Raw genomic sequence first — 27,646 nt, forward strand, 5'->3', positions numbered from 1 at the left:
TTTGCTTAAAGTTGGCACTTGAATGTGTATTTACAACAGTATAAGAGTTGAATCTTAAGAGAAAATAGGAGAATTAAATTAGATTTTTAATTATCGACATTAAGCTGGTATTTTATAATAATAAAACATAGTAATACTAGTTTTAAGAGTGAATTTATGTTTCAAAATTAAAAGCCTGATGGCATTAACTTTAAGTTAAAGTTTTATTAATAAATCAATTGCTAAGCCCAGCTTTCGAAGGCAGCCGTTGAAGAAAATATATTACTATGGCAATTTTTTAATTTTTGTTTTAATTTTTTAAATTTTTTTTAAAAGCCCTTTTAGTTCTTTTTACTGCGTCAGGATTATTTGTTAAATCTATAATTAACGATTATAATAGATCTGTTGCTACAAGAGAGATTAGTTTTTCTAGAACTTTAAATTAAAATGATTAAGTTTGTAAGGGTATTTTATATGGTATTCTTAAATTTCCGAATTCAATTTTTACCTTGATTTTATATAAATATATATTTCCCAAATACGTAACCGAAAGCCGCAAACACAAAACAAAAACAATATTTGTAGACAACATGTTCTATTTCGTAATCGATGACTTTGTTTGCTATATATAAATACGATTTTTGATAAGAATCATAATTAATGGGCATGGTGCAATTCTTTTTTGAACGTCGAACGTTTTTCCTAGAGAGAACGACCGATATGATAAAGCCAGCGGAAGAGATATATAATATAGATTAAAATATACAGATTATGATAGGTGTATGTTGCTTTAATCTATATTTTACATGATTTTTGGCATATGAAAACTGTAGAACAAAGCGAGAAAAGTATTTAAATATGCATAAATATTTATTTATTTGTTAAGAGGTTGGAGGTGTTATAAAATGAAGGTAAATCTACTACTACTACTCTATACGTTAACAGTATGAAAATATTCAAAGAAAACCATTCTAATGTAAATTTAAGCAAATGTCTTTATTGGGGAATGAAAATAAAAAATTTAACAAAAACATATATAAATAAAATATTAATAAATAATCAATTTGTTAACACAGTACACGCGGCAGCCCACGGTGATGATGATGATGAACAGAGCAGCCAGACGGGCGAGGAGCAGCAGGGCAAGTCGCTCTACAATCCCACACACCATCGCGCGCTCGAACATCCCACATCGAACTTCGATACGTTGGTGCATCTGCTAAAAGGCAACATTGGCACGGGCATATTGGCCATGCCGGAGGCATTCAAGAACGCCGGCCTCTATGTGGGTCTCTTTGGCACCCTGATAATGGGCGCCATTTGCACGCATTGCATGCACATGCTGGTCAACTGCTCGCATGAGTTGTGCCGACGGCTGCAGCAGCCGTCTTTGGACTTTTCGGAGGTGGCTTTCTGCAGTTTCGACACGGGTCCATTGGGACTGCGACGCTACTCGCACTTGGCGCGACGAGTTGTGACCACGTTTCTGTTCATCACACAGATTGGCTTCTGCTGTGTCTACTTTCTGTTCGTGGCGCTCAACATTAAGGATGTGATGGATCACTATTTTAAGCTGGATGTACGCATCTACCTGCTGTTGATGCTCTTGCCCATGGTGCTGTTGAATTTGGTGCGCAACCTGAAGTACCTGACCCCAGTCTCTCTGATTGCGGCCGTGTTGACGGTGGCCGGCTTAGCCATTAGCTTTTCGTATATGCTGCACGATTTGCCCGACACGCATACGGTTAAGCCGTACGCCACCTGGGCCACATTGCCGCTGTACTTTGGCACGGCGATCTATGCCTTCGAGGGCATTGGCGTGGTGCTGCCATTGGAGAATAACATGCGCACACCCGAAGACTTTGGCGGCACAACTGGGGTTCTCAACACGGGCATGGTCATTGTGGCCTGTCTGTACACCTCCGTTGGATTCTTTGGCTACTTGAAGTACGGTGAGAGTGTCAAGGGCAGCATTACGCTCAATTTGCCACAGGGTGATGTGTAAGTAGATATATAGAATTGATCAAATATATGTATATTTCAATAATTAAATGATGTTCTCTCCCCCGCCCAGTCTATCGCAACTGGTACGCATTTCCATGGCCGTGGCTATATTTCTGTCGTATACTCTACAATTTTATGTGCCTGTCAATATGGTGGAGCCTTTTGTGCGCAGCAACTTTGATACGACGCGCGCTAAGGATTTGGCGGCGACGGTGCTACGCACAGTGTTGGTCACATTTACCTGTAAGTCAAGCTATTTATTTATATATTCATTTTAATTTGTGAATATTTGCATCTATATATCTTTGTCTTTATCTATCCATCTATCCGCCTCTGTTTTTAATAATTATATTAAGCATGCCCTGCATATTTATTTAATAATATCGCACCCTCATTTGCTTTCATATCTGTATATATTTCATTTAAAATAGAGGTTTAGAATTACGGCGGTTCAGGTGTGTATTAGATCAGTATATATTATTATATTAACAAGTTTAAATATATATATTTTGGTATTTTTCTGAAATGGGCTGTGTATCGATATATATTTATATATATTTTTTAAATTACCAATTTTTTTATAAAGTACTTAAAATCAAATAAAAACATCTGATTCATTGAGAAATTATATATTTGTTTAGTATATTTTTTTCGGTTAAGTGTTTAGCGTTCAATTTGCATGAAATGCATAGTTTTTTATCGTACCAAATCTCTCTCCCATTCTATATATATATGTATATATTTTTTTTTTCCATTTTCTGTATACTTTTGTTCATTTCATTGCTTTTCGGATTTTTAGTTTTTTTCTGGTTTTGTTGCATTATGCAGGAATTTTTTATTCACTTTAGTAAATGTTCTTTTGTTGAATGTTAAAAAATAAAATATCTCTTATTCCCGTGGCTCATATCAATTTTCATATTAACATTCGTATTTCATATGCATACAGTAATTTATGTAATTTATTTAATATGCGAATTGTATATACTTCGACTCTTAACGTTCTCTCTTCTTTCCCAAATTGTTTCCTTCATGCTATATTATTCTTTCTCTTCAATGTTTCTTTCACATTCTATTGTCTTCTACTGTCTATGCAAGAGAAGAATGTGTCTAATTTTGGAGTCGTTCTCTATTCTAGTTATTTTGGCCGCCGTCATACCCAATCTGGGCTCGATTATCTCGCTCGTCGGCGCCGTCAGCAGCTCAGCGTTAGCGCTCATTGCGCCGCCTATCATTGAGATAATAACCTACTATAATCAGGGCTATGGCCGCTACAACTGGATGCTGTGGAAGGATTTTCTCATATTGATATTTGGTCTCTGCGGCTTTGTGTTTGGCACCTGGGCCAGCGTGGCTCAAATTTTAAATCCGAGCATAGACTAGATAGATACCCACTCCAATAATTTTTATGATCGTGTGCGAATTTACGACAAAGGCTTTACTGTTCTTTACTTTTTGTTCGACTACAACCCTACGATAAGCTTTCCCGTATACAAATAGGTTTTTAGTTTGCGATTTTTGTCTTGGTTTTTGCTTTTTGTTGCCCAGAAGACGTTGACGTCGCCAGGTGCTTTGATTTAGATTTGATTTTGAACTCTTTTAAGCCGATTTTATTTATTTAGTCTAGTATAATAATTAAAGTTCAGTACCAGACAATAATTAGCATTTTCCCAAGGCCAAAAAACAATTGTGGTTGAATTTAGCAAATATTTTACGTTTTGTTTTATGTCCAGCTTAGTTAAGTTTAAAGCTTGTTTTCGATGATCGCACAATGCCAAAAAAGTGATTTCGTATAGTATTTCTAAACAATGTTTTGTTTAGTTTTAACTGTTTAGGGATTTTAGTTCAGGTCATTCCAAATGCCAATGGCCGTTAATAAATCGTGTTTGAAGAAGTCGTTATAGATGTTGTGTGTGAGTTGCACATCTTTCCCTGTACTATATGATATACGATACACAATATTTATGTAGCGATTCTATTATACATCACACAAATCTAGCTATATATGCTGTGAAATGTGCCCAGCTTGTGAGAAACAATCTCAAAATATAGATATATACATATTCTACTCATACTTCTGGATAACTGGCATTGATAAAGAGTTGGGCACATCTCACACTATTAATATATCCGTATATATAAATCTTCTATACATATATATATTTTCATTCATAAATGCCAGAGAATTGGCTTTTCAATCTCTGTAATTTATGGATAGCTCATGTAATTACATTACAATTTTGAAACAATACTTAAAGACAATAATAAATGGCGTTTAAAGTTTGTAAAAATCCATATTAAAAAAAAAGGAAAAAATAATATGTTTGCCTTTGTTTTATTTTCAACTGGACTGTGCCCTCTTTATAGATACGTCTCCGTTTTATCAAATGAACAGAAAGTTGCGAAACGTTCAAAGTATCAAAACAAACAGATTTAATGGCATTTACGTGGAAGTAAATAAGATCTGTTATCTTCGATTATACGTCAGCATAATTAAGCTTTACGGACGGACCATGTCGTCATATAACTAATATAGAGTTGATATTTGCACAGAATATTGTGTACTGTATTAAAAATGGACGAACTAAATAAAAAGTATGAATGCATTTGGAATTTGAAAATAATAATACATGTCAACTAATACTAATATATTCCCTTACCTATATTTAGTAGTTTATATGATTTTGAAAACTATCATAAAATATTGATCACTTATATATAATATACCTTCTGTTTGTCTCTCAGCCAGCACACATTCTGTTATAATTCCCAACTGTTTATTCGCCGAGCTTCGCATATAAAACGGGGGTTCAGCTGCGCGTTTGTTTGTGTTGTTTGGAAGGAGAGCAAGTTAGCACTCCCCTAGACAAGGATGGAACACACAAACGAACGGCTAGGCACAAGACGATGCCGTTCACAAGTTTTTTTATATTTTAATATATATATATATATATATATATATATATATATATATATATATATATATATATATATATATATATTCCTTAGCAGTTGCCGCTGTTGGGTCGATATTTGTGCTTCGATGCATACATGTCTCTCAATTTGAGAGCTTTGGAGTTAAAACTTTACAAGGTCTCGTCTTATCACTATAAACGGTATATGCGAAGTTAAGGACAGGATCGGAGCACTATATTGTATATCTATCATGCGAGCTATTGAGAAATTCGTATTTTTCTTTGAAAAACTTTTCTGCCTCAAAAATTTGTGTATATCAGTTCAGCAGAAATTTCGTTGTTTTCTGAAAATATGGCTAGAATCAGAGTACTTTATTTTAAGGCTGCCATAAGAAGGATCGATCTATAACTTAATTGCTTTACGCAAAGGATTTCTTTTTTTTTTTTTTTTAATTTTTTTTATTTGCAATTAATGTTTCCAAAGTTGAAAGAACTTAGTCAGATTCTGAGCATACAGGATACCACTGCCATTGGCTCCAGGGAATGCACTCAGATGTGACTGGATCGTAGCCGAGTCCGATATCGCATTTGACAACGGTTGCGGTGTTGCCCTCGCAGACCCAGTAGCGTGTGGGATCCCAGTTGTTGCGATATCTGGTGGAGCTGGTGCCAGAGCAGTCGGGTAATCCATTGCCATCCGGATCGCAATCGGCGCAGATGGCCACCACGAACAGAGCCAGACAGAGTAGAATCAGAGCTAGCCAAATCGAGATTCGATATCTTCTATAGAAATATGTATAGATGCGGCAATTTTGGTCAACTTACCAGCTTTCATTTTTTGGTTATTGTCAGTGAAGCGAATGCCACCAAGTGTGTTTAATCAGTTCACTTGGCGCAGCTTATATACCCACACGATGGCCCTGATATCTGTCCCGGCTGTATAATTATACTAGTTCTTTACTAATATAACTTATCTATTCGATGTTAGGCTCTCGCTTGTTGTATGACATCGAATGCCTGAATGATCGTAGTCGTGCATTGATAACTCCGGCGTGACATGGAAACCTTCAAAATTAATCTTTTCGCGATTTTAAATCTATATGCACTATCTAGACACTAATTTGATGATTAGTAAATCTGTTCTTGAGTTTGGCAATCGCAATTCGTCGTATTTATTGGTGATGAAAGTATTAATAAATATTATTTGAAGTGCTTGAGTAAACCATTTTCGAGTATGCATTGTAAATTCATAAAATAGTGAAATAGATATAGTATATTAAACCAAAAGTTTTTTTTTATTATTATTAAAAAATTCAAAAATTATATATATTTAATAGTAAAAAAAGCTAGGATAAAAGCTTTGATAAATAATTCTCTAAATTTCTTATAAATCGCGTAGGTTGTAAGAATATAAAAGTTCCTCAAAATATAAATATTATTTAAAAATATTATTATTATAATTATCATTGATTAAAAACGTATATGGTCTATCCTTTAGCTAGATTCAAACTAAAAAAAAAAAAATTAATTCAGCGGCTTTAATGGTTTTTTTCTTGATCCGGGATGAGTATTGTGCAACATTTTCACCAGTTTTTCTTTAATATACCCAAAGTATATATAATATAAAATAGAAAGATAAAGTAGAAAATAGATAGTTCAAGTGGATGTCTAAATTGTCAGTAAAAAATATTTTACTTTGAATAATTAGAAAAAGAAATAAAAAAATAAAACAAAAAATTTGGTTCGATTGTCAAGATAGGAGATATATCATTGGCCTCATCTCCATCGTCGCAATCGGGGAATGGACGAATTTCAAGATGTGGAAAAATCGTTGCGTTGGTATCGCAACATGTCCGTGGAGCAGTTCCGGGCATGCGATGCACTGTTGAATGCACTGCGCGACGATATTGATGAGCACACCACGTACCGGGTGGAGGAGTGCCTCAAGGCGCTGGGCCTGTACCCGTCTCCCAGCTCGAAGCAGCTGAAGCTCATCGTAGACTTAAGTCGGGGCAGTGACTTGGCGTTTCTCTGGTTTCTGTGGGAGGCATACTACAAGGACCGGCGTCCCCTTGATTCGGCGAGGCGGACATACAGATGCAACGAGCAGCTCCTATTGACGGGCATCGCCCATCTGGACATGGCGATGACTAAGCGCGGTCTGGACAAGATCTTGCCATTGCCGGAGCATGGGAAAAAGTATCAGCAGCGTCTGCACCGCCTGCAGGAGAAGCTGGACCGGAAGGAGAGGAGGCGGACGGAGCAGCGGCTCAATGAGGGACTCAATGAGCCGGCCGATGATTCGCCATACATGAAGCCGCAGGTGCGACCCAGGCGCTTCGTTCCCCTGGCCAAGGCATTTAATCCCAATGAGCGTAAGCGACCCTCGCGGGTCAACGATATACCCAACGAGCAGACCCGTTGGTTTGCCGACTACGAAATATCGCCGATCAAGCGCGAGGTCAAGAAATGCCTGTTGCAAGCAATCGATCAGATCTTTGGCAAGGAGCACAGATCAGTGGATAAATCGCTATGCAGTGTGCATCGCATGGTGCAACGCGATCTCGTCCGAAAGCAACATGAGCTGACCACAGATGCACTGCATCGTTGCCTGGAAATGGTGAGCGTGCAGAGCCGAGAGAAGCGCGTGCGCAGCGAACGCATCGTGCGTCAGTTGGAGCGCGAGGTCATGCAGGCGGCCAAGAAATTGGAGATGCACCGCATGCAGCACCTGATGAAGGTGCAGAGGTCGATGCGCGAGGAGGTCCATGCGTGCAAGGGCCACTGCAAGATGTGTGTCCAGCTGGTCGCAATGCCGGAGATGATCAGCCCGACGGATGCCAAGGAGGGCGGCTGCATTTTGCCCTTGCTAATGACAGATCAATCGAACAGCACCGTATCGTACGGTCATCCGGCGCCCCATCCGAAGGATCTGAACAGCATACACGTCATGACACTGGGCAAGGAGCACGAGCACAAGACCATCCACCTGCTAAAGGACGACAGCTACAGCTGTCCAGGGCCACCGGCTAAGCCCGTGGAGAAGCCAGTGGTACAGCCAGAGGTATGCGAGAAGCCAGCACCCAAAGTGGTCGAGGATGTTGCGCCGGAGGTGCCGTCGACGGGCTCGTCCAGTTCGCAGGGAGATGAGCATTGCTTCCGCCGCTACATGCCCAACGGCAGGCTGGCCTGGAACTTCTTTCGGATCTATGGACCAGCCGCTCAACATTTCGCGGCGGATCTCAGGTACACCGATCCGCAGCCGATAATACGCAGCTATTGCGTGGCGGCGCTGCAGAAGGCCATGGAGGGCGAAGAGGAGAAGCAGGCGGCAAAGATCTATGGCAAGAAGCATAGGGAGCGCATACTCTGGCAACAGCGGCACGTCTCCAGCGTGGCACTCGAAGCCGCCGTGAAGAGTGCCCGGCAAGCGTTTCGCGCTGGCAAGTCGAATGGACTGGCAGATCCGGTGGAGACTCCTTCGCCTCCTCGTGAAGAATCGGAGCGCTTGCAAGTGACCAATATCGATCCGGAGAATCGGCAACAGCTGTTGGAGCTGCTCAATAGGGCAATGGACATCCTCAGGAATGATTCACGCTACGTGCTCGTCACTCTGCCCAATGCCCACAAGATGCCGGAGCTTGTGGACTGGGTGGCGCGGCGCTACGGCAAGGTCTTCAGGCATGATACGATGCCCACGCTGACAACGAAACAGGTGCTCGCCCTGCTGAAAATTAATCGGCCCCCTGGACAGTTCCCCGAACCCAAAGACGTTGAATTCTGCTGTACACCCGACGCCAACTGCGACGATAAGACGTTCTTATGCCGGTTCGAGCAAATGCGCGAAGAATATCACAATCGATTGAACGAGCGGGATCTGCAGGATTCACGTATCACTTGGCTCGCTTTGCGCAACTATGCCCCGAGGCCGATGATAAATCCGAAGACCTACTTCGCCTATATACCGTCCAGCCAGAGGGACTTCGCGCGTCGCAATCTCTGGCTATCGTTCCAGTTCCGTCCCCTCGACTCGTTGCGCAAGGGTCCCTTTCACAAATGAATTTATTTACTGCAGACACTGTACCCGCTGCAATGTCGCATAAATTGCGGCTGGCTGGCGCATCCTCCCCCCCCGCCCACAATATGCGCGACATTGCAACGGGAACGGGCTCTGTTTTAACGTCATTTTCGTTTCATTTCATTTAATTGCAATACAATTTGTTCTCTATTTCGACAATTTTTGTTGTTTTTTTGTATACCCGTCCATAATGAGAAATCAGTCTATAAAGATTTTTTTATGTTTTCTATATGTGCTTTTTTTTGTATATATATTATATTTTTAATTTTTTATTTTTATTTTGTTTATATACATATAATAAATTTAATATATAACAACTTTTCTTTTTAAAATCTTGTTTTTTTTTCTTTTTTTTTTTTTTTTTTTTTTTGTATATCTATAATTGTTTTAATATTATATAAAGGTTGCTTTATATTTTTTATATATGTATGCGTGTGACTTTTTTTATAGAGATTTTTGTTCATATTTATATTGTTTTTTAATGTATTCTATTTTTCTTTTTTTTTTTTTTTAATTTAATGATTAAATTTCAGTTATTAGGTTCAGATATCTAACTATATCTATGCTTTATGTACATGACAAATTGAAAGTCTTAAAAGAGAATTGACCTGACATAATAATAATAATAATAATTGTCTGTTAAACAAGACTTGAGAGGAGAAGGCACACATCATCATAAGCTACCATTTCAAAGAGGGTGCTGGGTAGCTGTTCCGCAAATTGAACAGTTGAAAGTTATTTAGATGATGAGTCAACTGTTTTCAAACATATATCAAATAGACGAGAAATTGCTAATTAGGTGTTTAAAAATAAATTTTAATATTTGCTTTATGGCACTGAACCGGAAATATAACCATACCTTGCTTATCTGACAGAATGTCTGTGAACTGGTTGCTTGGGGTTAAAATTGATTGTACCTTATGATTTGGCTCTCTCTGTATCGACTCTTTCTCTCTCTATCTTACTCTCTTTTTTTTTCAGACTATCTCTCTCTGTCCTAGTCTCTCTTTATCGTTATCTTACTCTCTTTCCAACTTAATCTTTCAGCTTCCTATTATCTCTTTTTGTTTGACTCTCTCTGTTTCTCTTTCTCTCTCTCTCTCTCTCTGTATATGCCTACAAATATCTTACTTTCTCTCCCTCGTATTTACTCCTCTATCTTCCTTCTTCCCATCTCGATTTGCTTTCTCAGTACTAATTCTATTTTTACTCTGTCTCTTACACAAATTTAAACTGCTCTTTTCTCCTATTCTTAACTATCGCTCTCTCTCTCTCTCTCTCTCTCTCTCTATCTCTCTATGGGAATACCCATAGTTCAAATATAATACCTGAGCAATTTCTATATCAAAGTAAAATCTGATATAAATTGATATCTTGACTATTTGTGTTTATGTGTTAGTTATAGATAGAACACGCGGAATATTGTATATATGTATACAAATATAGCGCCAATCTATTATTCGTGCGCGTGTGTCATCTTTCATAGGAATCTAACAAGAATCTCTGATAAAAGCTACTGGAATTGTTTCATTTCCCCAACACTCTCACCTTGTATACGCAATTCAGATAAGGTGATTCGATGAAATGCCACCGAAATTCTCAATAAAGTGATAATGGAGAGTTTCACACGTTTCTGATAAGAATGGCTGGGAAGGGCAGACAGATTTGTTCCCAGTGGGAGGCGCCATCCGAAACGTGAAGGTTAACCAAACAATCGCAAAAAAAAAAAAAAAAAAATAAATGGAATAAAAATTGAAAAAATAAATAAAAATATAAACAAAATATTTTCGCCTTTTGCCAATGTCAAGAAACTTGCGCAACAATTTCGGGCACGCCCACAAAACAACGCCGCTCACGTACTTAGTGCATGCAGCGAAGACAAACGGCGTTAATTTCTTAACTATGTGCAAGAGTAGAGTTTTAGCGAGGGCTGCCCAATGAGTTGCGCAAGCATTTCAACAATACCAAAGTTTAATTAATTTTTATTGTTTCTGTTGTTATAGTCGAAATATAATCGTTGCTCTATAAATATGTGTCACGTGTGTCGTTCGTTGTATTTGAAAATTAAATAAAACTTTAATTAAACTCGAACAATCGATGTTTGTAATCAGCCCACAATCTAAAAACATTGCAAAAATAATTGTATTTATTATCAGGCAAGAGCAAAGTTTGCAATTTCTACAATATATGAATGGACGACTTAGTATGAGTGCTTACGACACATCGTGACGTTGGTGCTTGCCAAGCAGATATCTAGAGAATCCAAAGAACAGCGCGCGTTCGTTACTATTTTTTATCATTCATCATCATTTTGATATATTTCATTATGAATTTTGTGGTTTTTAATAATCTTCATTCTTTTCTTTTTCATCATAATATTAATGTATCAAAATGAAATTCAAATTACTCTTCAGATTTTAAGTTATATATTTTTCCAGTTTCCTTTAATACTGCCTATCTTATCATAGTTCAGTTATATTACTGACCATTGGAATATAGCTGGCCAGTCTAGCTACCCCCATTGGGGTATTTCCCCATCGAGCTAGTATGAGAGATTATTGACATAGTTCTTCAGGTCTATAAGAATAAATAACATATTATAAGAGTGATTTTCATAATAATCATTAGAATTTCTCTTTACTTAATAATTATCATTAGTGTTATCATTATTTGTATAATTTATTGCTATGATTATCATTATTGTCGTCAATAGCAATATTATTATAATAATCAGGTCTAGTTCCTATAATCTACCTGGAACTAAAAACTTACAATAGAAGCAGAAGAAAAGTCAGAAATTAGCAACTTGGTCTTCATTTACTTTAGCTCATTGTGAGGTCTAACTATATTTAAAATATAACTATTTTTAATAATCATAATTATATTTGATAATATTATTTTTTTCATTTACTCGTGTTATCTATAAAGTTTTAGACTACCTTATCAAAGAGAAACCTGAACCTTTTCTTCTACTTTAACTCACTTCGTGAATAGTGTTTGGCAATGTCGAAGTTTTCAATGGAAATAAACTTGTACAGTGCTGCAAAATTGCTAAGGTCGTAAGCGAGGGTCGCCACATAGCTTAAATTCATAAATATGTTAAATATATTAAGTTACTCCATAATGCGGGCGCGTTTTATTTATTTTGATAAGGTTTATTTTATTAACCAGTTGCTGGCAAATTGGCAACTACACGCGTCTTGGCCAAGTTAACAAGCAGATGTCGACTATCTGTGTGTATGTTGAAGAAATCAAAAGTGAAACCCCACTAACGTGAACAATTCCACAAAAAAAAGAAGGAAAAAAAAACAAATGAAGAAAAACAACGAAAAGGAAAAACCAAAACAAAAATGTGTTGGCGAAAGAACTTCGCCTCGCTTGACGGCCCTAATTGTCTAATGGTTGCGCGACAGAGTTGAGGCCCAAAGCCTGCCAAGCGACACGCTCACAATTTTTGTCTCAAATTGCCAAAGCGCAATTTGTCGCCAAATGGCAAAATGAAACATACAACAACAACAAATATATTCCAGAAAGCCATTTGGCAATTGTCTTCTTCGAGAAATGTTTTATAAAGTCCATTGACAGCGCTGGCAGCAGACTTAGTCGCAATGTTCGTCGGCAATTGGAAACTACTCGGTCTGTGCCTCTGCTTGAGCCTGGAGCTGGGCTCCACGCAAAACGCCAGCCATGTTGTCTGGGAGCCAAGTGGGAATACGAGTAAACGAGAAGTGCCGAATCAATTGGATTACGCTGGCACCAACATAGCCAAGAGCTACGATCCGCCGCCGGAATTCTACCGGGGACCGGGCAGTACCATCACCAGTCCGGCTTCCAGTTCCATCTCTGGCGCGGGCACGTCGGGCTTGGCTGGTGCCCAGCTGGGCAGCGTGGGTGAATCGCTGAGTGAGGCCTACAACAAGTGGAAGCAGAGCGCCGGACAGCACGATCGCATCAGCGTGGGTATGTAGAAGAGCTGTGAACAGAGAAACAGAGAGTGCAACCACTCACTCACACCAAACCACTCGAATAGGTCACTTTGGCGGCGGTACAACGCAGACGGCGCACATACAAACACCACACGGACATGCCAGCTATGCCTACGAGGGGCATCCCTATGAGTACGCCGGCGTAGGTGCTGGCCATGGCAGCTACTATGGCGGGAACAGTGGCGAGACGGGCATTCCCTTCGATGTTTATGGCTCACGGCCGGTGCATGGCAGCCATCATCATATCCACTATCCGGGGCCCAGTGCAGGCGGCGAATACGCCTACTTGGAGCCACACGAACTGGCCACTCACAAAGGTCATCCGGAGCTGTCGCAGAAGGCGCTGCTAGCCAAGAGTTTTCTCATTCCATTAGCCAGCGCTGCGGTCCTGGGCATTGCCGCTGCTTTGGTCAGTAATCCGTTGCTGCTGCAGCTGGGCACAGTTTCGGGCTTAAGCGGCGGATTCGTGCCGGCTGTGGGTAAGCGCAAGAGGCGTGCGCTACGAAAGGCCTATGCAGCACATAAATAGCGGATTTTAAAATACATAAACGACAATAACTCGTCGAAGTGCTCGCAAAAGCAACAACTAACAATAACAAAAACTATTTAATTTCCATTAACTCTTTTTCGTTTAAGTGCAGTGGGTTATTCCTTGTTAAATTTGGCGGCTAAAGTGTCTTATACTCCAATACTCTTATACTTCATAGTTGTGCGTTAAGTGTATAACATAAGTGTTATCGGTGCTACAGCGCGATGTTAATTAACATAGAACTGTTAGGTATCAGCAAAAGCTGTTAGATTTGAATTTCATTTACATTTTACTTGTGTCAATACGTACATAAATATTGCCTAAGAGAAACTAAAATAAAAACTTAAATATAAATATTTCATGCGATTGAGTCTATCATATACGAGCTCTTTAAGTTAAGTAAAATAGGCATCACGCTTCTGGGCCACAACTCATTTAACGCTAAGACAAACTTCATATGACAAAAAAAAAGAAAAAAAGCGAGAAAAGAAAATGCAACAAATGTAGTCGTTCGGGTAAAACGCGAATGGAAACCATAAGTACAATAATTGAAGAAAATGTCAGCCACACACGATGGCTACGTGACTTAATAATGCCCCATGGTGTCCCATAATAACGGCCGCAACGTGTTGCTCTCTTTGCCAGCTGGTGGCTGGGCGCAACCGTCCCAGAGTTTTCTTTTACTTCTACTTCTCATTGACCATTTCATATCATCGTTAAGTTTATATGACTTGGCTAACACTGACTCCACTGCCAGCTTACTTACTAAATATTTTCATTTAATTGGTGGAATGTTGTCAGATGGATTTAATTGGGTTGAAGCTCACTTTGGAACTGTCTATGTCATATTTGCTCAAGCTTGAACTTGACTCAAGCACTGAAGATAGCGATCTTCAAATTAAACAAATTTGGAAATGAGCTTGAACTCTTTTTAAGAAATGAAAATATGATGAAATGAACTAACTTTTAATTCATTCCCATCTCAACCCTTTTTTACTCTCTATTAACATCTCTCTCTGTCTCTTAGACATTATTTCTTAATATCTGTCTATCCGTGTCTCGTGTCCTTTTATGCTCTCTTTCGCAATATTTATTTTGCTTATGGGGGAAAAAAAAAAAATAAATAAAAATAAATAAATAAAAAAAATTAATTACAATTCAGCGCCACGCAAATGATTTTAATAAATAACAAATGATGATCAAAAAATTAATATATATACAAATTTATATAGATAAATGCCTGTAATAAAAATCATTTAGGCTGGTTGGGAAAAATGCTGCAATTTGTTCAGCTGGAAACTAATTTGCATCGCATTTCAATAATTTAGAGGCAATGGGTAACTGCCACGCCCCTATCGCCCACACGCTACCTACTGCACAGCTGACCGCAAAGTTAGCTCCAAATGTGATTTTAGACATTTATGTACCTAATTGAAAATGGGGGCCCTACAGAAACACATTCATATATGTATATGTATGCATAAATATAAATATAGCACTAGCATAAATATATGGTAATTATTTAGCGAATTAAAATCTATAAATATTGCATTTAATTTGTATGCTAAAATAATAAACATTGGTTTCTGCGGTTCGTTTTGGCCAGTTACATTCGCTTGTTTGTCAGCTGGACCAAATGATTAAATTGCGGTTAGCTGGTCAAGTGGTCAAAAGGATTCGAAACTCTGTTGCCCAGCTCTTTCAGATGACACAATAATCACGTATTGTGTGAAGCTTATTCTCGATAAGGTTTTGCATTTGATATAATTATTAAACAAGTATGAACTGACATGTGTGAATACAGTACAGTTGGCTAACAAATATTAATTAATTATTTTTAATTATTAAAAAACAAAAATGAAATTTATTATTAGTTATCAATTATTAATTGATTAAAGATCGACTTCTTTTTAGCCAGTGTGCCCATATATATTGAATGGTTGTAGTTCCTATCGATTAATACATTAATCGATATATTGTAACTGACATTCAATTTGAAATTCCTTCTACTTTCAAGTTCTTCATTTGAACATGCTTTGCTCGTACACTTCTCCAGCTCAATTTCGTGTCAGCATATTGGCTGCCACGCCCATATCATTGGCCCGGCTACAAATCACATTGACACCCACAATTTGCACCAGCCATGCCCACATAGTTGACCAAAGCGAGCAGAAGAAATAATGAAGGGAGAAAAAAAAGAAACCAACAACTAAAACAAAAACAAATTACAACAGTTGTAAAGTGTCATTTTTCAAAGTGCACAGCAATACGGAGTGGGAGGAGCTGGGGGCGGGTGGCCAAAACGCAATGTAGAAATAATCATAATGGCCCTAGCGCATATTTGAGACGAAATCTTGCGTGGCAATGTTGCAAAAACAACAGCAAGAATAGAACGTCAAAAAAAGAGACGGCAAAACAACAATAAGAAAAATGTGAGCAAATTTTGCTGGCAGCGCAAAAGAAATGAGACAAAGCACAAAAAAAAGCAACAACAACAAACCAAAGCTAAGCATAAAATAAAAAAAAAAACAAACCAAATTCCAATTTGTTAGGAATTTGTTCAATTTCAGTTTTGCTTTGCCCGGGTGATTCGTTGGGGTTGGTGGACTGTATTTGACCAAGCGCTCTCTCCGCTTGCTGCCTGCTGCTCTTGGTACTGCACTCTCCGCTCTCGGCTCACCACTCTTGAGCCTAGCATCTGCATGCTTCACACGTGCCGCCATGCAAAACCATAAGCATAACGGCTCTACCGACCTCCACTAGACATTATGTAGCTACCACGACAAATCGCACACATTTAACACACACACACACATACACACACTCACACTCATTCTCATACATATGCATACCTATGGGAAAAAAATGCATACTTAACATACTGACAAAAAAGAGCAGCAGGCGAAACAGCTGCTCAAAATGGCTTCAACAACGTCGCAGCTTGTCGCTCATTCAATTCCATAGAGATGAGTGCGTCGTGTCTTGAGCTTTATATAATATCAATATACATTGCCTAACTATTACGTATTTCGATTTACTAATACTCGTCTAAAAATACTCAAAATGGTAGCGTATAAGAGTAAAGGAGATGTTTCACATACCTAGTGATCAGCGAGGAAATTAAATATGCTTTGTCTCTCTCATCTTGGAAACATTCCTTACTGCTGCAGCTCTCTTTCTCTCTTTTTCTCTTCTGCTCAATGTGCTGTCTTAGCTCGGTGCCGCATCAGAAACGAGCTGCAGTCTGCATTTAGCTATTGTGGTGATCGGTCGATTGCGCTTAGTTTGTGTGGAATGTAGGTTGTGGAAGGCATAAGCATGGCAAACTTGAAGCCGAGGTGTGGATCCTAAGCATTTCATTATGCGATTCACATCAGATGTTAGTGAAGGCAGAACAAAATTATGCATACATTTGTAGCCCTTAAAAGTATAAGTCGAGCCTATAAAATATATGTTTGTCTACTATTCGTGACTCACGCCAACGTCTCTAACTTAGACTTATAATAGGCAACGAAAATTGTTGTTGGCTGTGCTTTTGGCTGCTACCCTAATGACATTTGCATGCCACTGCAGACATGTGCAGCAGCTCTATTTCAACTTTTGGCTATTCTCGGCTCTTAACTCATAAACAGTGCAGCCTACTATCTGGGTCTTAATGTCAAAAGTTGGTAACATGTTTTTCTTTTATTTTTTATTTGACTTTTTTCTGCATGCCTTTGGCTCAATTGGCAACATTATCGAATGTGTCGAGTATGCCAAACCGATAACATGAACTTTATGTTAAATGCAAGAGCCAAAAAACCCATTGTACTGCATAATTTGTAGGGCTGACCATTTAACCATTTATAAGCATCGATTTACCTCACTGACAAGCATATAAATATTTCAAAATACAGTTGAAAGCACTCAGTTGTTGGTATTCCGCACACATACACACACACGAGCGCATACTCCATGGATGTGTGTGTGTGTGTGTGTGTGTGAAGGGGGCAGCTTTGTAAATCTGTCGGCGCTTGTGCGTCGAGAGTTTTAATTGAATTTTGAGTGGCGTATTTAGGGATTTGTTTATTTTTAATAGAAAGACCACACACAGTTAGAGAAAGAGAGAATGAGAGAGAGAGAGAGAGAGAGAGAGACAAAGAGAGTGGAGCATTGAATCGAATCGAATGATACAATTCCGATTGAAAGTTTTTCGTTTTCATCGCTTTGTTTTTTTCGTTCGTTGAACAATTGAAAGGCTTTATTTTCACAATATTATTTTTATTTTTGATTTTGTGCAATGATATAAAAATTGAATGCATTTAGTTGTAATATGTATATCAAAAACACAAGTAGAACAAATTGAGCAAGTGAATAAAATGAGTTAGAGTAACAGGAAAATAAGTGAGAGCACTATAGTCGGGAGTGCTAGACTTGGGCACATCCTGGATTCTAGGTTGGATGCTCAAAGTCGGAAACATAGATATTCTGTATATGCATTTAAGATCATTTTAGATCTAAATCTTAACTAATTAGAGGACCTGTAAGCCAGTGTATATAACTTAATATCTATATATTTAACCTATTTCTATTCTAAAGTCTATTAGGTTTATACGACTTAAGCCAAGATAGACAACAATAATTTGCCCAAAACTATGCAGCATTAAATATTATAAAATATATTAACTCTAGTGTTTTATAGTTTCAGAACATGCCAAACTATTTTGAGAACTTAAATCAAGTTTCACAGTTTTCTTTGTTTTCCCATGCCGGTTGAAAATTTCCACATATAAATCCCAATGCGAGTCACAAACAAATAGCCGAATATTATTATCTCTTTTGTTTTATTTTATTTATTTTTCGTTTTTTTTTTTTTTTGCTAGCCACATACACACGCACACATCAAAATTGTGTTATAAAATGCAATTTGTTAACGCCATAAAAACTCAATACCCGCATGCTTTTTATTATGACCAATTTGAAAAGCAATATGCGGCCACACCCACGTAACGCCCCCACTGCAAATGGGCAGAGGAGGTGGGCGGTGGGGTCACTTCAACCAGCTACTCTGCTCAATTTACAGCTTGCTATTTATATATATATATATAACTATATAAAAATATATATATATTTTTTCTTCTCTGGGTAACATTTGCGGCACATGTCACCGGACTGGACTGTTCGAATCTTTCATCGAAAGCTTGTGAGTGTTTGTTTGAATGGTTTATTTTTGTCGCTTTCCGTTTTACGATTGTGTGTGTGAGTGCGAGTCCGTGTGTGTGAGTATATGAGTGTGAGTGCATTTGTTGTTCATTTCATTTAAATTACCCTGTGGCCGACCTCCTTGTCACAGCACATGGCGGGTGCAGCATATTGAAACATTTTGTGTATCCCTCACAATCGAATACTCATTGAGCAGGGACAAGACCGATTTTTTTTTTTTTTCTGTTTTTTGGGGTGGGGAATGGTCAACAACAATACAAAATACAATCAGAGGGTCATTTTTTGTTGCTGATAGCGGTAGGGGGTTGGTTTTTGTGGGTTTTTAATCAAGTTGTTTGGCCACCAAATTTTTCTGTTGATGTTTTGGTTTGCAGGTTGTCAATAAAATACAGCAAAGTACAAATAAAAAGAAAGCAAAATTCATGAGAAACCAGACCAGAAAACAACAATCTCTAGAGATTTCTGGGTAGCAAGACTCTGATATCTAAATGATTGAGTAGGTGTATAATGGTTATATACATATATAAGGAGAGGATATTAAATAGCTTTAAAAGAGCTTGATTTAAGCAGAAGAAAGCTGTTTAAAAACTGGTTTTGTTGAAACTAGTTTAAAATGATTTAAATTCACTTTTAAGCTATAGTAATTTATTGATTATAAAAATGGTAATATGCTATAGTTCACAGAACTAGTTCAATTGCACATTGGGATTGAAGTCATTTGAACTACGTAACTTCATTTAATTATATTTCTAAAAAAAAAAAATTTGTAATATTTCGAATTTCTAAATCATTGGGTAATTTAATATATATAAGTATAATTTTTGTAAATTCAGCTAGTTTATTTGAAAAATTTTCATTTTTGTTAAATATTCATATTCCATATATTTAATTCTATTGTTCCCTTTCATTTAAGATTTTTTAAATGAGCAAAATTCAAAAATGATTCAATTGGCTTTAACATTCTTCTTCCTCTAAATTTGTTGCTGCGCCACTTTACAAGGCAATAATTCAGTCAACAGCTTTCTTATGAGGCATCAAAATGATTGCCTACTTTTTGCCAAAAAAAAAAAAAATAAAAAAAATCCTTGGATCAGTTATGTGTGTGCCTGCTTCAGTATGTTTGTGTATAAACAAGAATATTTTATCTGCGCATACTTTTATGCCACTCTCTTGGGCTACCTCCACGAACGATTCTTTTTTTTTTTTTTTTTGCAAGATGTACGACGTTTTATTATATTTAAATTACACAAAGCATTAAATATAATTCACTCAGTACGCTCCATTTACTAAGGCCATATAAAAGCACACACAGACACACACAGGCACACATAAGTCTATGGGCTAAGGCAAGAAGAAGAAAAAATTCCGCTGAAAATCGCTGTAATACTTATTCATCAATTATATGATGCGCAAAAATATATATATGTATATGCATATATATATAGATGTGCTGAGATTTACAATATCAAACACGAACACATGCACAAATAGACAGCCCGTACTTTATTCCCACACACACACACACTCACACGATATGCGCAGACATGCTCTAGATGGCAAACGCGTCATACTTTACTACTTACTAAATCCATTACAAAGTATTTACGTAGAAAATTGCTTTATATCTCTCTGCATATCTCTCAGTCGACATCGTTGCCAACGCTCGTCGTGTGTGGAAATTTGTTATTGTACAACAACATTGATTGAGAGCTAACTACAAACACGACTAGATAATGCCCTGTGTAGAAATTTCAGTTGGCTTTGTCAAGAGTTAAAGTCGATTATATAAGTATATAAAAATAAAAAATCTATAGGTTATCAAAATATATATACCACAAACTATATACGTAATAAATGTGTTAAATAAGATATTATATTTTATTATTATTGCCATCACATGTATGTTTATATTATTTATTTTTTTTAATTTTTTAATATTAGTGTCATTATTTTTAAATATAATATATATAATAATAATAATATTTAAAAAAATAATATATATTTTTTTTTAAATTTTAACTAATGCATCTTGGCTTTCGCACTTATTTGAAATAGTTTATTTCATGGGTTACTTAAAATGCTTTTCAAATGAAAATATTAAGAGTTACTTTAGGCAAAGATGTCTTCAACTTGAAATTTTAAACAGCCTATTCATTCGCAAATACCCCATCACATATTACAGGGTATACAAATTTAAGTACGTGGGAATAATAGTAGAGGAAAAAAGCTTTAGTGTGGTGTAGTCGCTCTATCTATCTATCTCACTCTTTAGCTAGCTCAGTCACTCCTCCTCTCTCTCTCTCTCTCACATACTCGCTCTCTTTCTTTGCTTGTCTCTCTTGCTCCGTATCTTATGACAGTAGTCAGTAAGGTAGTCTCTAGCAGTCAGGCTGCTTGCTTAGCCAGAGCTTCAGGCTCAGCAGCTACCTCCCCTCAGGCAGATTTGTCTGCTCAGCCGCTCAGCCGCTCTGCCCTCCCCCGCCCTGCTGGGATGGCACAATGGCAAGACAAAATGGCTGTGTGCACCAATTTATGTGATTTTTCGTAAATGTCAGTGGCAAATAAGAAAATATTAAAATAGATTTGTGCACTGTGCAAAGACAATGGACACGAAGTAAACTGAAAAGATTATGACGATGTAGATTAGGGAAATGGAGCTGAAGAGGCTTTGCCTTGATTGGATGCTAAATGATTGAGTTCATAAAGTCGGTCAATAATAATAAAAGATGTCAGCATAGTAGAGCTTTCAAAGTGTTTAGGTTTGCTATAGTGTTGAGAAAAAAATACTTACTTTAAGTGTGGGAGAGATTTGTGAGGATAGAAGATTATGCCAGGGAAGCGTATTAGTTAATGCAGGAGAACGGAACTGAAGAGATTGCATAAAGTAGTTTTTCGTTTTATTTGACTTATTTTTGTTGACTGTTTCGAGCACTTTACAACACTGAGCAGCAACTGCCAAATGTTGATACTAAATCATAGCCACAATTTTCCTCGCCTCGTCCATAAACAAGTCGTAAAATAAATGGCAAATAAAAAGTTTTCACTGGCAAAAGCGGAAAGTCTGTACGAAATGTGTTCAGAGCGGGAATTATAATGCATAGACACTTTTATTTAAGGCAACAATAATACCCAAGCAAAGTCAGAGCCAAACTTGCCAAAATAGTAAGAGTTAATGATTTTGAAGAACTAGTAAAGACAAGAATTCCAATGCAGCAAATGAATAGGAATTTTATAAAGACACTTTTTGTATGGAGAGAATATCTCAACAATTTGAATAATATATGTGGAATATGGGAAGTAGAACTAAAATAGTTCCTGGATAGACTACTAAGACAAACTTGTAAGCTTTTATACTTGTAGTATTTAAATTCCAGTATTTTATAGTTGATTATGAGCTGTGGAACTAGTTCACATAAGTTTAAAGCGCATTGAGAGTTTCCTGAATGAACTGAACTATTAAGAAATCGCTAAATACTGAACATTTTATTAAGAACAACTTGTTCTCCTACTTCTACTTCTACTTTTAATATATAAATTTAATTATTTCGCTGTATATAAATAAATAAAAAAAAAAAAAAGAGCAAGCTTGAACAAAAAATTGCAAAAAGAACCAGTTGGCATCTCCAAGAAAATTGTCATTTGGGTGCGGGTGAGAAGTGGCTTGAATTGCACTACGAATCACTCTAGCGTGCTATCAATTACTGTGGCAAGTGTTGCACGTGCCACAAGTGCCAGCCACGCCCCCATGGCCCCCACATCTTCAACGGATTGCTCATCTTATTGTGCTGCTGCTGTGGCTGTAGCTGCTTGGCGTTCGCTTCTTTCTAATTTCTTGTCCGTTTGCTACGTTCCCTGCTCCCTTATATATTTTTAATTTTTATTTTCTTTTTCTGTTGCTGCATTTTCCTGACAATTTTCTTTTGCTGCTGTTCGCTTTTTGTGTGCTTCCAATTGTTGCACAATTTTTTAATTTGTTGCATGACGGCAAAGATAGAAAGCAAGAGTTGGCGCTGGCGCTGGCGCTGGTGTTCGTTCATTCGTTCGTTCAGAATGTGAATTTTAATCTAAAATGAGGTTTGCTTCATCCTCCACTTCGGGTTCGGGCTATCCTCCAGCTACTGCTACTCGCTGGTTTTTATTATACTTATAGCCAAGCACGAAAATTTAGTCAATTTGCCGACAAGTTGAAGGCAAAGACTGCCAATTAAATTGCATATTACGCTCGCATTTGCCGCAATTCACAATTCAGATTTATGCATTCAATTAGCCACAAATAACCACACAATTTACGCAAATTAACCCACACACATCGACGCACGCACGCACACACACTCGAAAGATAAATAATGTTATAATAATAATTCAAGCAGCCACAAAACAAAACAAACTTCAATTTCAGCTGTAGATATACACATGTATGTATATGTGCATATAAATATATACATATACATACATATGTATGTCAGCTTTATTCTGACCATAAGCAAATGGCAATTGAAATTTATGCTCAAGCCATACTCGAAAATCTACAGTTGTAAATAAACACATATGTAAATATATATGTGCACACATATAACACTAATATTTTTAGCCCTTGTAATAAGGCTAATTCCAAATACATTTGCTTCTGCCACTGTCCAACAATAAATTCATAGATGAAGGCAAGAAAACCACTCGCAAATAGTTTTAAGCCAACACAGAAATGCTCTAATTTTCAGAGACCAAAGTATTAATATTTATAAAAAAAAAAAAAAAAAAAATAATAGAATACCGATATGCTTATTATTATTATTTTTTATTTTTTAAATAAATTCTAATAAAAAAAATTGTTTAAAAAAAAAAAAAAATGTAACAATTAAAAAAATTAGCGTTATTTATATTTTTAGAAATATTTTATTTTAATTACTAATTTGAGTTTTACCACAATCTTTTATTTTTATATATTTGCATTTATAATATATTATGTCATTTTTTACAAATTAATAACAAAAATTCAATCAATAAAAAATATAATATTGAAATAAATGAACAATAAAATATAATAAATATAAAAATATCATAAATACTTTCTTATTATTATTACTATTAAATTCAAAATTAATAAAATGCCTATAAGATAGTAACATAAAATAATTATATATATTAATACTAGTAATATAAAATAAATATTAAATATAGTTAATTTTAATATCATGAAAAAATTCAAATTTACTTCCTAATTAAATTGACAATCACACTACCTTATATACATATTTACACATACACATAGTACATACAATGAAATAAATGAAAAATTAATATTTCTCCATTAATTAACACATCATAGCCAACTAAAGGGTATTATAACTTTTGTGCTTAATTTTGGCCATTTTAATGTAATAAGCTTAAGACTTTAATTACAAGTCGAGCTGAAATGCACCTATTATGAAGATGCATTTTGTCCACACAGGCAGATAAATATACAATCTATCTATTCATATATATTTAATATGAATGCATTTAATTGGTAAGCTAAAACGTTTGAAATGTGTGTGGAGACCAGAGGGATTAAGCCTTGGGAGACGAGAGACTGGAGACCCGTTTAAGTAGCAGCTTATGACATTTACAATTCGAGTTGCCACTTCAGCAGGCTGTCTCTAATAAAATAACGCTTCAAATGTTGCACGTAATTGCCGTGTCCTTTTGCAGTTATGTCTAGTTACATCTATGTGTGTCTGTGTCTGTGACTGTGTCTGCCTCTGCCTAATTGCCGCAAGTAGACGTATCCGGGCTTGTTTGATTTTAATTGGTTTAAGCGGAGCATTTTCCCAGCTAAGCAAAGTGGCTAAAGTTACTTGCAGCCAGCTAACTTGGCTAAGTAATCGAAAGCGCCTTAAAGTAAGCTAGCAGTTAAAAGTGTATTAGAGATGACAGCGTGCTTGGAGAAAATATTGATATGTATCATCTATAGATATATATCTACAGATCAATAGAGTTCCGAGTTTCAATGAAATATTACATTTCAATATATCTTTTCATTCCACTCTCAAAAACTAATAATATTTTTAAATTAAAGCATATTCTTAAATTAAAACAAATTTAGACAACAATATAAAGCAGAATAAAAAAAAAAAAAAACAAAAAAAAAAATATCGATATACTTATCGAACAAATATTAAGAGATTAAAAAGAAAATAGTTACGATCTAGCATTAAAATAAATTGCTACTCATTCGCCAAACTATCAATCGTGACAAGAATATATTTATGTTTATATATATATATTCATATTTACATACATTTATCATAAACAGTTTGCAATCAAATCGACACACTTATCGATGATTTCAAGTTTATTTGCTGAGTTTCCTGTTGTACATATCAGAAATGCATAATTATTGCATATTGTGTTCCGTCAAGGAACAACACGCGTCCATCCCCAGCTCAACCAGTATATTAATAAATGAAGTCCTGCCTTCACCGTTCCACACGGCGTATGAGTAACCAATGCTGTAGCCCGGCACGAGAGCGGCAGCTCTGCAATTATGTGCAACTAGCTGCAACGCATAAATTTTCTGCATTATAATTGAACCAGAGGCCAATTCTAACTTAGAGCCAAAGCCACAGGCCCGAGCAACCGGACGGACTGAAGGAATCGATGTGGAGCAGCCCGAGAAGCAATCATTAATTATATGTGGTGCATAGGTCAATTTCTAATTGGTGGCTAGCAGGTGGAGAAGCAGTTGCTCCAAATATGTTTGCATTGGGCACTTTCCGTTGACTCGGATGACTAATAAACAGCCCAAGCAACTCGATGAGAATTCTATATACAATTAGGCTGATTGTTTGAATGCTGGTTTTATTGCTGATTGGCTCAGAAGGAGGCAAGAAATAGTTATTCACGTGGTTTCCTAACTGTAAAACCAAAATATATATTAATTTATGAAAGATATTTATACAGCTAAATCTATATATCATTCGTATTACCTATGTATATTTAGAGAGTAAGTACTACCAGGAAAAATCAATTTTTTTTTTCTCAATTTTAATGAAATATATCAATGCTCAAATTCTAAGCTGTAGTTACAAACGATTTCATAATTCAAAATACCCTTCTGCGTTTGACATTTCGAAGTGCCGTCTATAGAAAAAACTTGCATTTGCAATTGACAAAGCAAAACATTGTGCAAGCGCCTAACTAAGTGAAGCAACTTGAGTAGCTCAATCTATGTCTATATATGTATGTGAGTACACACACGTTTATCTATATATAGCCACTCTAGCTGTAGTTACCGATTCGTGTTCATGTTGAGCAATCGAGCGACTGAACAATGCAAATAATTGTCAAACATTGCACAAAGGAGCATGAAGAGCCAAAAAATGAGAAAAAAAAAAATAAAAACGAGATGGGGAAAAAGTAAAGAACAAAGTATGCCCACGATGGGGGAAGCGTATGATTTTTATAGCGCTGCCAACAGGCATTGTGCTAAGTTGTGGAAAATCAGAAAAACGCGCCAAGAAAACTGCGCGGAAAACTGGGAGGAAAACTTTAGATGCTGCCTGCTGATTGTCTATGCTGTTGTCCCCTCTTAATCGCGTGCAAACCCAAGTGAAAAAGGTGCACATTATGTGTGTATGGTCGCAGGGGAGAAGGGGGAGCGGGGAAGTAGTGAGGATGGGGAGAGGCTGGAGCGAGGGAACGATTCTTACGCTGTCATTGGCTTTGCACATTTGAATGAACGGTTAGTCCTTTGATATCCTAGTGTCCTAGCATCCCCTCTATTGCCGTCTAACTACCCAACATGACAATGAAAGTCAATAAATTTGATTTGACATTTGTCTGAGCTGCCCTCTCCTCGCCAGTAGCCTCTTGCAACCCCGCCCACATTTTTCCCTCTGACAATTCCTTGCGCTGATTCAGCGTATTTGCCTTTCGCTGCGAATGTAATTTTATTATCCCAGCCTGACAAAATGTCACACATTCAGTTTTTTAATGAGCAGAATCGTTGTGAAGAATGAGGGAAAACGAAGTGGGATGGACTAGGGCGTAGCTAACAATAGGGACAGGGACAGGGGTAGGGATAAAGATACAGATAAAGATACAGATAAAGATATAGATACAGATACAGATACAGATACAGATACAGATACAGATACAGATACAGATACAGATACAGATACAGATACAGATACAGATACAGATACAGATACAGATACAGATACAGATACAGATACAGATACAGATACAGATACAGATACAGATACAGATACAGATACAGATACAGATACAGATACAGATACAGATACAGATACAGATACAGATACAGATACAGATACAGATACAGATACAGATACAGATACAGATACAGATACAGATACAGATACAGATACAGATACAGATACAGATACAGATACAGATACAGATACAGATACAGATACAGATACAGATACAGATACAGATACAGATACAGATACAGATACAGATACAGATACAGATACAGATACAGATACAGATACAGATACAGATACAGATACAGATACAGATACAGATACAGATACAGATACAGATACAGATACAGATACAGATACAGATACAGATACAGATACAGATACAGATACAGATACAGATACAGATACAAAGACTCAGCCTTAAGTAATAGAGCCCTAAAGATCTGTCACCCATTGCAATTCAGCCCAAACCCTACACTGTTGCTGGCAGGCATCTTGCCAAAATACAACTACTTTGACAATTTAAGCAACACTGCTTCTGTGTGGCATGGCTCATGCTCGTTGCTCCTTGCTCTCTATGCCCATGGTTTTTGTGCCCCAGCCTCTATCGTTCTATCGCTTGTTTCTGTCTGGTGACAGTTTTTTAAATGGCTGTTTCCTCTTCCGTTTCCGTTGCGTTTGACTTGCCTGCACGTAAATTGTGTGCCATTTGAGTCAGTCGGTTTCCGTTTTTGTGTATACCCTGTGCT

General features: G+C 37.0%; 4 protein-coding genes and 1 non-coding gene across 11 annotated transcripts in view; 4 read left to right on the forward strand and 1 right to left on the reverse strand.

Annotated features, from left to right (window-relative positions):
• Positions 1–27,646, forward strand: part of LOC108611074 (proton-coupled amino acid transporter-like protein acs) — a 62,653-nt gene that overhangs the window by 2,348 nt on the left and 32,659 nt on the right. For 5 of the 7 annotated variants that reach the window (XM_018003530.2, XM_089465502.1, XM_089465503.1 and 2 more), the window contains exons 4-6: positions 1,056–1,980; positions 2,054–2,226; positions 3,119–4,299. In XM_018003530.2, the coding sequence (XP_017859019.2) occupies positions 1,056–1,980; positions 2,054–2,226; positions 3,119–3,363 (1,343 nt within the window). In that variant the 3' untranslated portion in view covers positions 3,364–4,299. Of the gene's footprint in view, positions 1–1,055; positions 1,981–2,053; positions 2,227–3,118; positions 4,300–27,646 lie in introns of those variants that run through there. The other 2 variants (XM_089465507.1, XM_089465506.1) reach the window with 1 other exon arrangement.
• On the forward strand, positions 4,809–4,906 carry LOC149269824 (U6atac minor spliceosomal RNA). Its single transcript, XR_016269580.1, has one exon. It is a non-coding gene; the product is annotated as a U6atac minor spliceosomal RNA (small nuclear RNA).
• Positions 5,327–5,875, reverse strand: LOC149269825 (uncharacterized). The gene is made up of 2 exons (XM_089465004.1): positions 5,721–5,875; positions 5,327–5,652 (listed from the first exon to the last, which is right to left on the reverse strand). The coding sequence occupies exons 1-2, from the start codon at positions 5,728–5,730 to the stop codon at positions 5,390–5,392; spliced, it is 273 nt and encodes a 90-aa protein (XP_089321130.1). The 5' UTR covers positions 5,731–5,875; the 3' UTR covers positions 5,327–5,389.
• LOC108611073 (uncharacterized) lies at positions 6,340–9,202 on the forward strand. Its single transcript, XM_018003529.2, has one exon. It carries the CDS (start codon positions 6,697–6,699, stop codon positions 8,953–8,955), a length of 2,259 nt encoding a protein of 752 aa, XP_017859018.1. The 5' UTR covers positions 6,340–6,696; the 3' UTR covers positions 8,956–9,202.
• On the forward strand, positions 11,579–20,555 carry LOC108611079 (uncharacterized). Its single transcript, XM_018003535.2, has 2 exons — positions 11,579–12,933; positions 13,004–20,555. The coding sequence occupies exons 1-2, from the start codon at positions 12,582–12,584 to the stop codon at positions 13,486–13,488; spliced, it is 837 nt and encodes a 278-aa protein (XP_017859024.1). The 5' UTR covers positions 11,579–12,581; the 3' UTR covers positions 13,489–20,555.

This window comes from Drosophila arizonae, chromosome 3, assembly GCF_054131065.1.
Source record: "Drosophila arizonae isolate 15081-1271.41 chromosome 3, UAZ_ARI_1.0, whole genome shotgun sequence".
In the NCBI taxonomy this organism is placed as follows: Eukaryota; Metazoa; Arthropoda; class Insecta; order Diptera; family Drosophilidae; genus Drosophila; species Drosophila arizonae.

Bases quoted from the DNA above. Each gene is read 5' to 3' on its own strand.
- LOC108611073 (XM_018003529.2), top strand. From the start codon at position 6,697: ATGGACGAATTTCAAGATGTGGAAAAATCGTTGCGTTGGTATCGCAAC.
- LOC108611079 (XM_018003535.2), top strand. From the start codon at position 12,582: ATGTTCGTCGGCAATTGGAAACTACTCGGTCTGTGCCTCTGCTTGAGC. The intron at 12,934-13,003 runs GTATGTAGAAGA...CCACTCGAATAG, and splicing joins GCACGATCGCATCAGCGTGG to GTCACTTTGGCGGCGGTACA.